This window comes from Pristiophorus japonicus, chromosome 9 (genome assembly GCF_044704955.1).
Source record: "Pristiophorus japonicus isolate sPriJap1 chromosome 9, sPriJap1.hap1, whole genome shotgun sequence".
NCBI classification, from domain to species: domain Eukaryota; kingdom Metazoa; phylum Chordata; class Chondrichthyes; family Pristiophoridae; genus Pristiophorus; species Pristiophorus japonicus.
This window is the reverse complement of record NC_091985.1, coordinates 169,139,139-169,155,842: the sequence shown is the minus strand read 5'-3', so window position 1 is coordinate 169,155,842 and position 16,704 is coordinate 169,139,139. Positions and strand designations below refer to the sequence as shown.

The 16,704-nt window shown below is 46.4% G+C and overlaps 1 protein-coding gene across 1 annotated transcript in view; it reads right to left on the bottom strand.

Moving 5' to 3' along the window:
- Positions 1-16,704, bottom strand: part of LOC139273966 (polyunsaturated fatty acid lipoxygenase ALOX15B-like) — a 112,615-nt gene that overhangs the window by 20,237 nt on the left and 75,674 nt on the right. Inside the window, exons 11-12 of the mRNA XM_070891038.1 lie at positions 10,429-10,632; positions 4,369-4,455 (exon numbers count right to left, since the gene is read on the bottom strand). Of these exons, the coding sequence (XP_070747139.1) occupies positions 4,369-4,455; positions 10,429-10,632 (291 nt within the window). The remainder of the gene's footprint in view (positions 1-4,368; positions 4,456-10,428; positions 10,633-16,704) is intronic.

Here is a 16,704-nt window from a genome sequence, read left to right as displayed (position 1 = left end):
TTTAGTAAGTAAATTAATTTAAGGGTTAAGTCATGGCGGGAGAGCTCGGACCCGTGCCATGCTCCTCCTGTGCTATGTGGGAAGTGTCCCTGACTACTATGTGTGCGGGAAGTGCGTCCAGCTGCAGCTCCTGACAGACCGCATGATGATAGCACTGGAGCTGCGGATGGACTCACTCTGGAGCATGCGCGATGCTGAGAATGTTGTGGATAGCACATTTAGTGAGTTGGTCACACCGCAAGTAAGGGTTAGGACAGATAGTGAATGAGTGACCAAGAGACAAAGCAAGAGCAGGAAGATAGTGCAGGAGTCTCCTGCGGTCACCTCCCTCCAAAACAGATATACCGTTTTGGATATTGTTGGGGGAGATGACTTACCAGGGGAAGGCACCAGCAGCCAGGTTCATGACACCATGGGTGGCTCTGCTGCACAGAAGGGCAGGAAAAAGAGTGGGAGAGCTATAGTGATAGGGGACTCTATTGTAAGGGGAATAGATAGGAGTTTCTGCGGCCACAACCGAGATGGTATGGTTGGTACCAGGATGGTATGTTGCCTCCCTGGTGCAAGGGTCAAGGATGTCTCGGAGCGGCTGCAGAGCATTCTGGAGAGGGAGGGTGAACAGCCAGTTGTCATGGTAGTGGTACATGTAGGTACCAACGATATAGGTAAGAAGCGGGAAGAGGTCCTACAAGCTGAATTTAGGGAGCTAGGAGTTAAATTAAAAAGTAGGATCAAAGGTAGTAATCTCTGGATTGCTACCAGTGCCACGTGCTAATCAGAGTAGAGGGAGCCGGATAGTTAGAATAAATATGTGGCTTGAGCATTGGTGCAAGAGGGAGGGATTCAAATTCCTGGGACATTGGAACCAGTTCTGGGGGAAGTGGGACCTGTACAAAAGGAACGGTCTGCACTTGGACTGGAACTGATGTCCTGGGCGTAACATTTGCTAATGCAGTTCGGGAGTGTTTAAACTAATATGGCAGGGGGGTGGGAACCTATGCAGCGAGATAGGGCGAAGTAATATGGAGTCAGAAACAGATGGTAGAAAGGTAAAAAGCAATAGTGGAAGGCCGAGTAAACAAAGGCAAGAAACAAAAAGGGCCACACTACATCATAATTCTAAAAGGACAAAGGGTGTTAAAAAAACAAGCCTGAAGACTTTGTGTCTTAATGCAAGGAGTATCTGTAATAAGGTGGATGAATTAACGGTGCAAATAGATGTTAACATATATGATGTGATTGGGATTACAGAGACGTGGCTCCAGGATGATCAGGGCTGGGAACTCAACATCCAAGGGTATTCAACATTCAAGAAGGATAGAATAAAAGGAAAAGGAGGTGGGGTAGCATTGCTGGTTAAAGAGGAGATTAATGCAATAGTTAGGAAGGACATTAGCTTGGATGATGTGGAATCTATATGGGTAGAGCTGCAGAACACCAAAGGGCAAAAAACATTAGTGGGAGTTGTGTACAGACCTCCAAACAGTAGTAGTGATATTGGGGGGGGGGGGGGCATCAAACAGGAAATTAGGGGTGCATGCAATAAAGGTGCAGCAGTTATCATGGGTGACTTTAATATGCATATAGATTGGGCTAACCAAACTGGAAGCAATACGGTGGAGGAGGATTTCCTGGAGTGCATAAGGGATGGTTTTCGAGACCAATATGTCGAGGAACCAACTAGGGGGGGGAGGCCATCTTGGACTGGTTGTTGTGTAATGAGAGAGGATTAATTAGCAATCTCGTTGTGCGAGGCTCCTTGGGGAAGAGTGACCATAATATGGTGGAATTCTACATTAGGATGGAGAATGAAACAGTTAATTCTGAGACCATGGTCCAGAACTTAAAGAGGGGTAACTTGAAGGTATGAGGCGTGAATTGGAAAGGATAGATTGGCGAATGATACTTAAAGGGTTGACTGTGAAAGGGCAATGGCAGACATTTAGAGACAGCATGGATGAACTACAACAATTGTACATCCCTGTCTGGCGTAAAAATAAAAAAAGGAAGGTGGCTCAACTGTGGCTATCAAGGAAAATCAGGGATAGTATTAAAGCCAAGGAAGTGGCATAAAATTGGCCAGAAATATCAATGAATCCAGGGACTGGGAGAAATTTAGAACTCGGCAGAGGAGGACAAAGGGTTTGATTAGGGCAGGGAAAATAGAGTACAAGAGGAAGCTTGCAGGGAACATTAAAACTGACTGCAAAAGCTTCTATAGATATGTAAAGAGAAAAAGGTTAGTAAAGACAAACGTAGGTCCTCTGCAGTCAGAATCAGGGGAAGTCATAACGGGGAACAAAGAAATGGCAGACCAATTGAACAAGTACTTTGGTTCGGTATTCACTAAGGAGGACACAAACAACCTTCCGGATATAAAAGGGGTCAGAGGGTCTAGTAAGAAGGAGGAACTGAGGGAAATCCTTATTAGTTGGGAAATTGTGTTTGGGAAATTGATGGGATTGAAGGCCGATAAATCCCCAGGGCCTGATGGTCTGCATCCCAGAGTACTTAAGGAGGTGGCCTTGGAAATAGCGGATGCATTGACAGTCATTTTCCAACATTTCATAGACTCTGGATCAGTTCCTATGGAGTGGAGGGTAGCCAATGTAACCCTACTTTTTAAAAACGGAGGGAGAGAGAAAACACGGAATTATAGGCCGGTCAGCCTGACATCAGTAGTGGGTAAAATGATGGAATCAATTATTAAGGATGTCAAAGCAGCGCATTTGGAAAGAGGTGACATAATAGGTCCAAGTCAGCATGGATTTGTGAAAGGGAAATCATGCTTGACAAATCTTCTGGAATTTTTTGAGGATGTTTCCAGTAGAGTGGACAAGGGAGAACCAGTTGATGTGGTGTATTTGGACTTTCAGAAGGCTTTCGACAAGGTCCCACACAAGAGATTAATGTGCAAAGTTAAAGCACATGGGATTGGGGGTAGTATGCTGATGTGGATTGAGAACTAGTTGGCAGACAGGAAGCAAAGAGTAGGAGTAAATGGGTACTTTTCAGAATGGCAGGCAGTGATTAGTGGGGTACCGCAAGATTCTGTGCTGGGGCCCCAGCTGTTTACATTCTACATTAATGATTTAGATGAGGGGAGTAAATGTAGTATCTCCAAATTTGCTGATGACACTAAGTTGGGTGGCAGTGTGAGCTGCGAGGAGGATGTTATGAGGCTGCAGATTGACTTGGATAGGTTAGGTGAGTGGGAAAATGCATGGCAGATGAAGTATAATGTGGATAAAGGTGAGGTTATCCACTTTGGTGGTAAAAACAGAGAGACAGACTATTATCTGAATGGTGACAGATTAGGAAAAGGGGAGGTGCAACAAGACCTGGGTGTCATGGTACATCAGTCATTGAAGGTTGGCATGCAGGTACAGCAGGCAGTTAAGAAAGGAAATGGCATGTTGGCCTTCATCGCGAGGAGATTTGAGTGCAGGGGTAGGGAGGTGTTACTACAGTTGTACAAGGCCTTGGTGAGGCCACACCTGGAGTATTGTGTACAGTTTTGGTCTCCTAACTTGAGGAAGGACATTCTTGCTATTGAGGGAGTGCAGCGAAGGTTCACCAGACTGATTCCCGGGATGGCGGGACTGACATATCAAGAAAGACTGGATCAACTGGGCTTGTATTCATTGGAGTTCAGAAGAATGAGAGGGGATCTCATAGAAACGTTTAAAATTCTGACGGGTTTGGACAGGTTAGATGCAGGAAGAATGTTCCCAATGTTGGGGAAGTCCAGAACCAGGTTTCACAGTCTAAGGATAAGGGGTAAGCCATTTCAGACCGAGATGAGGAGAAATTTCTTCACCCAGAGAGTGGTGAATCTGTAGAATTCTCTACCACAGAAAGTTGTTGAGGCCAATTCACTAAATATATTCAAAAAGAAGTTAGATGTAGTCCTTACTACTAGGGGGATCAAGGGGTATGGCGAGAAAGCAGGAATGGGGTACTGAAGTTGCATGTTCAGCCATGAACTCATTGAATGGTGGTGCAGGCTCGAAGGGCCGAATGGCCTACTCCTGCATCTATTTTCTATGTTTCTATATCTATGTTTCTAAGGCACATTTTATTAGTTTCCTAATTAGACCCTTATTTAACAAAAGTGTAATACGTATATTGTGATATTGTGCTGCGTTCTCAGATTAAAGGGTTCGGCCATTTAGGGAATCAAGGAATATGGAGTTAGTGCAGGAAAGTGGAGTTGAGGTAGAAGATCAGCCATGATCTTATTGAATGGCTGAGCAGGCTCGAGGTGCTGAATGGCCTACTCCTCGTTCTATTTCTTATGTTCTTGTGTCGGTCACATTTATATCATCTCAGAATTTTTTCACCAAAAATGTTAAATAGCTCACTCACCTGATCAAAAATTCCACCCTTTGATATGAGGAGGTTCCTTGCTTCAGTATTAATGTCCAAGGTAAATTTCAGATGAGGCATGAGAAGCTGAAAGATTAAAGGATTTTAATTATAGGGTTAAGCTCTTTTCTGGGTATCTTCGCACATAATAAAGAGGCAATATATCAGTGTTGGATTCTTCACACTGTAATTGGCGAGAGTGCTATGATATTGCACAGCTATTTTGAAAGGTTTCTCCCATTGGTCGTCTGCTGTGCATCACCAGTTCTTGTTCTTAAGAAAGAGAGAGAAAAGCAGCAACATAGAAAGAATTTTGATGGTCTGTCCAATTCTGAGAAGATGTTTCTGTTATGTCTGTGATGTACTTATGAATGACTGCACAAAGCAATGTGTTGTACTCAAACTGTAGTGACCTTGGTCCTTTATTTGTAACTCCAGAGTCAGGCACAAGCATGGTGGCAGGCCTTTGATACTGGGCTCTGCACACCTATGCCAGTGACCCTCAGCCTCGCACCGCAGTGCCCTCTGGTGGACAGCCTCTGCCACAGGGACAGGAAACCCCAGTCTCCACCAGTTGCACCCTCTAGTGGTGCCAGCATAGTATATACACAGTGTAAACCTTATTGATAGTACATCAGGTAACAAGTCTCCATCTTATGCAACTATACAGTGACTACATAGAGATTATATCTATAGTCTGCATATATAACAGTTTCTACTTGTGGGGGGGAGCCCTTAACTCGATGCCATAAATATGATAGTCACTAATAAAGAATTCAGGAGAAACTTACTGACCCAGAGAGTGGAACTTGTTCTCAGAAGGAGTGGTTGAGGCAAATAGCATAGATGCCTTTCTGGGGCAGCTCGATAATTACATGAGCGAGAAAGGAATACAAAGGTATGCAGAAAGGGATAGAGGAAGTAGGGTGAGAGGAAGCTCGTGTGGAGCATAAAAACCAGCACGGACAAGTTGGGCTGAATGGCCTGTTTCTGTGCTGTAAATTATATCTAGTTCTCCCCTCCCCCAGAAGTGTTGATATTTGCTGGGTTGCAGTTCCACAGGTGCTGGCCTTCTCTGGTTCTTCCATTCTTTATGTGTGAACCTGGACAGCGAGAGTTGAGAGTATATTCAACCAATCCTATCCTCACACGTGCACTTTCCAACAGAATTCACAGTGCTGACTAGGGGCATGAGCTGATTTTTCCTCTCCCTCGTCTAAAGTCACCAAGGATAGTTGTAGCGCCTCAACCGATACCCTGACAGAGATCAGTTAACTCAACACAGAACAGGGATAGAACGTGCAGAATGGCAGTGAGAATTATTCCAACTCTAGAGCTCAATTTTCCCCAGTTATCTGCGCCGTTTTATTGGCATGTGCCATTTTTTGGGGAGTAAATTAAAATCTCCAAGTTTCCCCAAAGTTTCTGCGCTAGTGTAACTCAGTTAGTTACAATTTTTTTAGGTTAGGATTTTTTGCGACATAGGTGGCATAACCTGATGTCTGTACCAGTTTTTCAGATTTAAACATGTTTGGCCAACTTACATTTTTCCCAGGACGGCGTACGCGACCACTCCCAAAAAACCTTCTGGGCACTTAAGAAAAAGCAGCGCACATTTAAAAAGCAGCGCAGAAAGACACCATTGTTTTTCGACAAAGTTTTGGAGGGAGTCAAGAAGGCAAAGAATATGCATCATGATGGTTAATTTTTCAAAGTCAAAAGAGAGAAAATGGAAATCGAATGCAATTCTTTAATTTTTGATTTTTTTTCAAGTACCACCCCACCACAAAATCGCTCCCTCACCCGGACACAGGGTCTCAAAAGAAGCGCGGGTCGGGTGGAAGCCGAACTGAAGGGATGAGAACCCTTAGGCTATACAGCAGCTTCAAAAGAAGCCTGGCCGGGTGGGGGATGGGTAGTGGTGGTCGCCGAGCCCGTGTCCGGGCGAGGGAGCGATTTTGCCGGCTGACCCTCGAGCCCGGTGGAGAGATGTTCGGTGGTGGGGTGGTACTTTGAAAAAAATCAAAAATTAAAGAATTGCATTAGACCTTGTTTCTTCATTGAATGCCTAGCCTCCCGTTCTAAGCAAGCCTATTGCGCATGTGTAGACCAGGGTGTGGTCCATTCTAGGGTGTCGACCTTGGGAAGAAAGAGAGGAAAGAAGGTGTGAATGCTTTGTCCTGCTGTTTTGAGCTTCTTGCAAAGCTACAATTAAATTATGGGCTCAATATTGACAATGCCATACTTCATGCAAGTCTTCTGCATGATTGTGCTGTGGAGGAGAAGATTGATTAGACATCATCACCTGAGGAACCTCACAGCACGTAGGATGCTGGGCAGGAGGCCTTAACCACATCGAATATATCGAGACAGGCGTTTATACTTGCACCTGAGTGATGCAGACTGTGTGAGAAGGCTGCGTTTCTGCAAAGAATTTTGTAACCGAGATCTGTGAGTTAATAAAAGCAGACCTGCACCCTAGAAGTGTCAGGAGGACTGCTTTGTCAGTTGAAGTGAAGGTTACAGCTGCACTTTCATTTTATGCATCTGGATCATTCCAGGCCACAACTGGGGATGTGTGCACCATTTCTCAACATGCAACACATATTTGCAGTTGGCAGGTGACTGCTGCACTATATGCCTGGAGGAATGACTTCATAAAGTTCCCCATGACCACATAGGCAATCCATGACAGGACTGTGGGCTTCTCCAGGATTGCTGGCTTCCCAAATGTACAGGGCTGCATTGATTGTACCCACATCGCCTTGCGAGCACCTTTGGAGGATTCCGAGATGTACAGGAACAGAAAAGGCTTCCACTCCATGAATGTGCAGCTCGTCTGTGACGACATACATCGCATCATGTCAGTTGATGCGAGATACCCTGGGAGCACCCATGATACGTTCATCCTACTCGAGTGCGCTATATCTGCCATGTTTCAGCAGCAGCCAGAAGGGAAAAGCTGGCTGCTGGGGGACAAAGGGTACGGCCTCACCATTTGGCTCATGATGTGCCTACACGTGACCCGGACAGAAGCTGACCGGGAATTCAACATGTCGCACATTGCGACACGCAGCATCATAGAGAGGACCATTGACATCTTGAAGCAGCGTTTCCGATGCCTGGACCATTCTGGAGGCTACTTGCAATACTCTCCTGAAATTGTTGGTCAGTTCACTGTTGTGTGCTACATGCTGCATAACTTAGCCATCATGAAGCAGCAGCAGCTGATAGTAGAAGACCCACCTGAAGTGAGAGTGGCTGATGATGAAGAGGAAGATGCAGAGAAGGAGAACGAGGAAGCTATGCAACGACCTGAACCCGGAGCACAACGGTGGAGGAGGACGTGCCGTCTTCCCCCTTTAACGATTGCTCGAGCCTTGTGGCAGCAGCTCATTATTGAACGCTTTGCTGCCTGAAAGCTCAGCAGCAACTATTCCAAATGGACCATGTTTACTGTTTAGACCTGTTCCGTAATGTTGTGTTGTGTTGATGGAACAAATAATGGAAATTAGTCTTCTTTAGTTCAAAAAGTTGTGTTAATAATGAAACAAATAATGGAAATGATTCAGTTATAATTTTAAATATATTTTATTCAAAAGTCTAACAATTGTTTGTACTTATCTTTAATAAAAATATTCTTCTATCAAACTTTGAAGTTTTCAGTTAAGATCACTTAGAAACTTTAAGATTACTTATAAACTTTAAGATCATTTACAAACTTGTAAATTTACATAACTTACAAAAAACTTTTAATTTGAGAACAGTTACAACAGTAACAACAATAATAACAACAGCAACAAACAAAGGCTGCACCCATCACTCCTCCACCTAATTCTAAGACCGCCCGCTGCGCTTAGCCTTGGTGACTCCACTCCTGCCCACAGGTGGCGGCGCAGTGTTTCTCGGGTTGGTACCAAGTTTATTCTTTTGAACATCCTGGGTAATGCACACTTCTTGTTGGGGGGCGTGGGCAGGTGGTAATGTGGAAGGACCGGCTTGGGCCTCTTCAGAGACTGGTCTGTGGATTGGAGTGAGAGTGGCAGTTGATTCCCTCAATGGCCGTGGGGTCTGGGCATGTTCCTTATTGCAGCAGCTACCTCCGACATTCCCTCCCTCTTATGCCCCGACAGCGTCTCAATTGCCTGCAACGTTCCCTCCCTCATGTTCACCGACAGTGTATCAGCTACCTGTGACATTCGCTACTTCATGTTCACCGACAGTATACCAGCTACCTGCAACATTCCCTCCCTCATGTTCACCGACTGTGCATCAACTACCTGCGACATTCGCTCCCTCATGTCACCGACAGTGTGGCAGCTACCTGTGACATTCCATTCCTAATGTGCCCGGACAGTGTTCCCATTTCTCATGAGAGTGTTGTTACTTCTCCTGACAGTCCCGATACCTCATCACCCAACCCACTGATGGTGTCCAGGAGTGATATCGTAAGGTCAATGCTCTCCACACTCATTACCATCATTTGAACCACATCTGTTACATCCTGCACCTCAGGAGAGTGCTGTCGAGCTCTCCTTCCCCTCCTCACCCTGGGTGTGGCTCGCTGCATCCCACTGGGACCCGCAGGCTCGGACGGTGGGGCCCTGGATGTGCCTTGCAGCACCCCACTGGGACCCGCAGCCTCGGACTGTGTGAAACCATGGAATGTCCCAACACTCGTACCACTCAGGAAAGGGCCTGGCACCTCAATGGGTGGCACCAGCACCTCCTCCAGAGTGAGTACAACAGTGGGGACTTCATCTTCCCCCTCTCACTGCCCCTCCCCCTCACCCTCTTGGTCTGAAAGGTGGGATTGGAAGATGTTCTCCTCTTCAGGCTCATCCGCGTCTGAATCATCTTCTGCATCAGCTTCAGCCACGTCAGGGTTGGCCTCAAGTTCTGCAAAATGTAACAGAACAGACAAATGATTAACAGCAGAGGAGGGGGCAGTGTGGCATAAGTAGGCTCCCACAGCGCAGACAGCAGGCTTATTTGAAGGACCACGATGAATGATAGCACATTGCATCAACGGAAGCGTAGCTGACGGAGACATCCCCATGAACCGAAGCATGGCTAGCCCACGCAGTACTTAGCTTTAAGCAAAGCCAGAATGTGGAATTTGCAGGACTTACCCTCTCCCTCGAGTGTGGGCCCAGCTTGTGCAGTGATGGTTGCTTTTCTCCAGGCAGGACCCATCAAAGCAGCGACCCTGTCTTCCAAGGGTGTCAGTGGGTGCAGATTTGCCGGGCCTCCTCCTGTTTGAGTTCTCTCTCTTGTTGTGTGCCACCTTCCTCTGCAAAGATGAAAATATAACTTTTTAGAGAGGGTGTCTTTCTGCTGGGTGGGACATACAAATGGTCACATTTACAATTGCAATTCCAGTGAATGAATGAAAATATTACTTACACTAACTACTTGACCAAGGTTCTGCCAGTTCTTTTTGCACTGGCCTCCAGACCTCGGGGTAGTCACCATCGCACAGTAATCTTGTGCAAGTTGGTTCCAGTGTTTCTTCATTTCTTTCCGTGAAACTTTTATGTGATCTCTGCTGGTGTCCAATTCCTGCCATTTGGCCTCACTTACAGTGACTAGTGCCTCCACTTCCCCTTGTGAGAAATTCTTGGTCCTTGAGCCGCGTTGCATATTGTAGCTCTGATTTTTTTCCACTGAGAATTAAAGTTCTCACACAGTTCTCACACACAACTGTCTCTTTAAAAATGGCTGAATGCAGACCGGGAGGTGTACTGGGCATGTGCGCCCATAGCAATCACGTAAAAAACGTCATTTTCTTTTTCGCGCATGCGCAGAATGGTAGGGTTGGGGGCATCCTTTTTTTGGCTCAGACATTAGGCGCCACTCCCCAAAGCTAAAGGATAGGCTGCGCGGCGCCAGTTTTAAAAATTGGTACATGCATGCTTTCAAGTTATTTTTTTTGAGTAGTTAGGGCCAAAACAAATGGGAGTAACTCTTGAAATACGACAAAAAGCGGCATTGGGGAAAATTGAGCCTCTGGTTTCTAAAATACAGCATCAGGGATGATTGCATTTCATTTGAAAGTACCTTGAAAATAGGGTGTGCAGTTGGAAGCTTTCGTAACGTTGCGATGTAAAAGACCTCTGCAAATAGATGTGTCTTCAGCAAGTGTGAAACCAGCTCGTAAATCTGAAAGTCAGCATTTCGAACCCAGATCTTGGCAAGGCACCAGTCGTATTTGCTGTCATTTGGAAGGAAAATAGGGTTTTGTGGTCCTGGTTCCTGTTTGATCTGTCAATCACAGAAATTATAGTCATTACAAGTGATTTTTACTGTAAGCTTGAGGCAAGAACTTGAGAGGGTAAAAGGTGCAGGCCAATAGATAGCAGTGGAAATGTTAATTTATGAAGAGAGAGGCATTGGGAACTGTAAAGGATGGGCAGTGTTATGCATTTAACCTCTTGCAACCTGTATTACACTATCACCAGAGGGCCTACCTGTTGGAGTCCCAAGGAATCCCAGCTTCCCTTGGGAGCATGGTATATAAGCAGACCACCCACGAGGTAGTGCACTCTGGAATCTCATTAAAGGAGCTAAGATCACATTTGCTCATTGAGTAGTTTCATCCTTTATTGTGAGCTTATCAATTGGCGACGAGGTAACGAACAACCGCGCAAAAATGCAAAGAACAGTTGGTATCCTGGAGAAGTTCTCAGAAGGGGACAATTGGGAGGCCTTCGTGGAGAGACTCGACCAAAACTTTGTGGCCAACGAGCTGAAAGGGGACGAGAATGCTGCCAACTGAAGGGCGATCCTCCTGTCTGTGGGGCAACAACCTATGGCCTCATTAAGAATCTCCTAGCTCTGGCAAAACCAACAGCTAAATCCTATGAAGAATTGTGGACACTGGTCGGGGAGCACCTAAATCCTAGGAAACGTTTTGATGGCGAGATATCGGTTCTACACATGTCAACGGTTGGAGGGCCAGGAAGTGGCAAGCTATGTCACCTTGCAGGACATTGTGAATTTGAGGGATTCCTAGAACAAATGCTTGGAGACTTTTTTGTACTGGGCATTGGCCATGAGGCAATCCTTCGCAAACTGTTAACCGTTGAAACTCTGAATCTAAGTAAAGCCATAATGATAGCCCAGGCATTTATATCCACCAGCGGCAACACCAAATAGATTTTGCAGAGCAAAGAAGTTTCGGCCAGTATTATGAACAAAGTAACGTCGTTTTCGAGCAGGAATATACATGACAGAACGTACATGTCGGCTGCTGCTGCATGACCTCAGATGACCCAGAGTCTGCCATCAATTGTTAATGCGAGGCAGTTAACACCTTGTTGGCGCTGTGGAGGTGATCATCGGCCCCTTCAATGCCGCTTCAAGCATTATGCGTGCATCGGTTGCAGAACAATGGGACATCTCCAGCGAATGTGCAGGCGAGCTGCAAACCCTGCAAACCACCACGTTGCAGAGGAAGATCAATCCACTCTGGATCAGACTGAATCGGAGACTCGAACCGAGGAGGCAGAAGTGTACGGGATACACATATTCACCACGAAATGTCCACCAATAATGTTAAAAGTTGAACTGAATGAAATTCAAGTATCCATGGAACTGGACACTAGTGCGAGTCAGTCCATAATGAGTAAAAAGGCCTTTGACAGGCTGTGGTGCACCAAGGCACACAGGCCCAAGCTCAATCCCATTCACACCAAACTAAAGACTTACACCAAGGAACTAATCCCTGTAATTGGCAGTGAAGAAGTCAAAGTCTCCTATGATGGAGCAGTACACGAACTCCCGCTGTGGATTGTGCCAGGGGATGGCCCCACATTATTTGGCAGAAGCTGGCTGGGAAAAATCCACTGGAACTGGGACGACATCCGAGCGCTCTCGTCCGTCGATGACACCTCATGTGCCCAGGTTCTGAGCAAGTTTCCATCGTTGTTCAAGCCAGGGGCGAAAGTGCAGATCCATTTGGTTCCTGGTACTTGACCCATCCACCACAAGGCATGGGCGGTACCGTATATGATGCTTGAGAAAGTGGAAATTGAGCTGGATAGGCTGCAGCGAGAAGGCATCATCGCGCCGGTGGAATTCAACAAATGGGCTAGTCCAATTGTTCTGGTACTTAAAGAGGACGGCACAGTCAGAATTTGTGGGGACTATAAAGTAACGATGAACCGTTTTTCACTACAGGACCCGCTACCCAAGGCAGACAACCTATTTGTGACCCTGGCTGGAGGGAAGACGTTCACCAAGCTGGACCTGACCTCGGCCTACATGACGCAGGAGCTGGAGGAGTCTTCGAAAGGCCTCACCTGCATCAACATGTACAAAGGTCTGTTCATCTATAACAGATGTCCTTTCAGGATTCGGTCGGCCGCGACAATCTTCCAACGGAACATGGAGAGCCTGCTAAAGTCGGTTCCTCGCACCGTGGTTTTCTAGGACGACATACTAGTTACAGGTCGGGACACCATCGAACACTTGCAGAACCTAGAGGTTCTTAGTCAGTTGGATCGCGTAGGGCTCAGGTTGAAATGCTCGAAGTGTTTTCCTGGCGCAGGAGGTCGAGTTCTTGAGAAGAATCATCACAGCAGACGACATCAGACCCACCGATGCCAAACGGAGGCCATCAAGAACGTGCCGAGACCACAGCACGTGACAGAGCTGCGGTCATTCCTGGGACTCTTTAATTATTTCGGTAATTTCCTACCTGGGCTAAGCACCCTGCTAGAACCCCGATATGCACTACTGTGCAAGAGAGACGACTGGGTATGGGGGAATTCACAAGAGGCTGCCTTTAAGAAAGCCAGAAATCTGTTGTGTTCAAACAAGCTGCTTGTTCTGTATAACCCTTGTAAAAGATTAGTGCTGGCTTGCGATGCGTCGTCATACAGGGTTGGGTGTTACAACAGGCTAACGAATCGTGGATTTTGCAACCGGTCGCTTATGCGTCCAGGAGTTTGTCCAAGGCCAAAAGGGCCTACAGCATGATTGAAAAAGAGGCTCTGGCGTGTGTTTACAGGGTAAAAAAAATGCGCCAGTACTTATTTGGCCTCAAGTTTGAGCTTGAAACTGACCACAAGCCGCTCATATCGCTGTTCTCTGAGAGCAAAGGGATTAACACTAATACCTCTGCCCGCATCCAAAGATGGGCGCTCGCGCTGTTGGCATACAACTATGTAATCCTCCACAGACCGGGCACAGAGAACTGTGCAGATGCTCTTAGTCGGCTGCCATTGCCGGGGTGGAAATGGCACAGCCAGCGGACTTGCTCATAGTATTGGATGCATTCAAGAACGAGAAGTCCCCCGTCACGGCTTGCCAGATCAGGACCTGGACCAGCCAGGATCCTTTACTGTCCTTGGTAAAAAACTGTGTCCTCCATGGGAGTTGGTCCAGGTCCCAGCGGAGATGCAAGAGGCGATTAAGCCGTTCCACAGGCACAACGACGAAATGTCCCTGCAGACGGACTGTCTGTTGTGGGGCAATCGCGTGGTCTTGCCCAAGAAAGGCAGAGATACGTTCATTTGTGAACTGCACAGCATCCACCCAGGCATTGTAATGATGAAAGCCATAGCCAGATCCCATGTGTGTTGGCCCGGCATCGACTCAGATTTAGAGTCATGCGTGCACCAGTGCAACACTTGCTCTCAGCTGAGCAATGCACCCAGAGAGGTACTGCTAAGTTTGTGGTCATGTCCCTCCCAACCGTAGACTATGCGGGCCCATTTCTAGGCAAAATGTTTTTGGTTGTCATGGATGCTTACTCAAAATGGATTGAATGTGCGATAATGTCTGTAAGCACGTCCACGGCCACTATTGAAAGCATACGAGCTATGTTTGCCACGCACGGCCTGCCTGATATCCTGGTCAGCGATAATGGACTGTGTTTCACCAGTGCTGAATTCAAGGAATTCATGACCCGCAATTGGATCAAGCACTTCACATCTGCCCCGTTCAAGCCCGCATCCAACGGCCAGGCAGAACGGGCAGTTCAGACCATCAAGCAAAGCTTGAAACGTGTGTCGGAAGGCTCCCTGCAGACCCGAGTATCCCAAGTGCTGCTCAGCTACCGCACCAGACCCCACTCACTCACCGGAGTTCTCCCAACCGAGCTACTCATGAAAAGAGCGCTCAAAACAAGGCTCTCTCTTGTCCACCCTGATCTCCATGATCACGTGGAGGGCAGGCGGCATCAACAAAGTGTGTACCATGACTGTGCAACTTTGTCACGCGATATTGAGATCAATGACCCTGTGCTGGTACTCAATTATGGACATGGTCCCAAATGGCTCGCTGGCACGGTCACAGCCAAAGAGGGGAATAGGGTGTTTCAGGTCAAATTAGCCAATGGATTAACGTACAGAAAACATTTGGACCAAATCAAATTGCGGTTTACCAACAGCTACGAATAAACCGAAGAAGACACCACCAACTTTGACCCTCCAACACACAGTCAAGTGGCAACTGACATCATGGTTGACCACGAAGCCGAACTCATCAACCCCAGCAGCCCGGCAAGGTTGGCTACACAGCAGCCCAGTGAAGAACTAACCAACTCACCCACACCCGCATTTGTACCAAGGCAATCGACGAGCAAAAAGCCCCAGATCGTCTCACCTTGTAAATAAGTGTACTATTGACTTCACGGGGGAAGTAATGTTATGTATTTAACTCCTTGTAACCTGTATTACACTACCACCAGAGGGCCTACCTGTTGGAGTCCCAACGGATCCCAGCATCCCTTGGGAGCATGATATATAAGCAGGCCACCCACGAGGTACCTACACTCTGGAGTGTCATTAAAGGAGCTAAGGTCACACTTGATCATTGTACACAGTACTCAGTTTCATCCTTTATTGTGAGCTTATCAGGCAGGAATCCCAATTTATTGATTGACTTAAAAGCTCGTCACTTCTGAGTGATAATGTCGAGCGAGGAGTAAAGTTTCAATAAAAATTCAGCCGATACTAAATCTTAATTTAAATATACCTCTCCCAAAAAATGGATGAAATCTAATAAAGAGTTAACACACAAAATACTGCATGAATTAACAGCTAACTATTGAAAAGAGATAGAAATTATATAATTTATGAGGAGATACACCTGTGTAAAGGGAGCAGAAGAGAACGACTATTGATGGAAAATTACTTACCACTTTGTATTAGAGTGTTAGAGAGTGCAACAGGAAGGGGATGATAGCGAGGGAGAAAAATGGAGCGAGATGGGTGACATAGAAAGATGGGGCAGAGAGAGAGACATAGAGAAACTGAGAAAGACAGAGAGAGAGCAGCAGAGGGGAGAGAGAGAGAGAGAGAAAGAAACAAAGAGAGATCAGTAGCAAGGGGGAAACAGAGTGTGAGGCAGGGACATAAAAAAGAGACAGAAACAGGAAGGGACAGGGTTGGAGAGAAACAGAGAAAGGAGATAGATAAAAATAGAGTGAGGAAAAGAGAGAGATACCTACAGAAAAACGATGGACAAAGAGATAGACGGAGAGAGAAGCAGAAAGAGAGAGGGAAATGAACAGAAAGAAAGAGAGGGGAGAGATAAACAGAGAGAGGAGGGAAATCACGACGAGCAGAAGAGATAGATAGATATGAGAAACATAGAAAATAGGTGCAGGAGTAGGTCATTCGCCCCTTCGAGCCTGCACCACCATTTAATAAGATCATGGCTGATCATTCACCTCAGTATCCCTTTCCTGCTTTCTCTCCAAACCCTTTGATCCCATTAGCCGTAAGGGCCATATCTAACTCCCTCTTGAATATATCCAATGAACTGGCATCAATGACTCTCTGCGGTAGGGAATTCCACAGGTTAACAACTCTCTGAGTGAAGAAGTTTCTCCTCATCTCAGTCCTAAATGGCTTACCCCTTATCCTTAGACTGTGTCCTCTGGTTCTGGACTTCCCCAACATCGGGAACGTTCTTCCTGTATCTAACCTGTCCAGTCCTGTCAGAATTTTATATGTTTCTATGAGATCCCCTCTCATCCTTCTAAACCCCAGTGAATACAGGCCCAGTCGATCCAGTCTCTCCTCATATGTCAGTCATGCCATCCCGGGAATCAGTCTGGTGAACCTTCGCTGCACTCCCTCAATAGCAAGAACGTCCTTCCTCAGATTAGGAGACCAAAACTGAACACAATATTCCAGGTGAGGCCTCACCAAGACCCTGTACAACTGCAGTAAGACCTCCCTGCTCCTATACTCAAATCCCCTAGCTATGAAGGCCAACATACCATTTGCCTTCTTCACTGCTTGCTGTACCTGCATGACAACTTTCATGATTGATGTACCGTTGCATCTTTCCTTTTCCTAATCTGCCACCATTCGGATAATA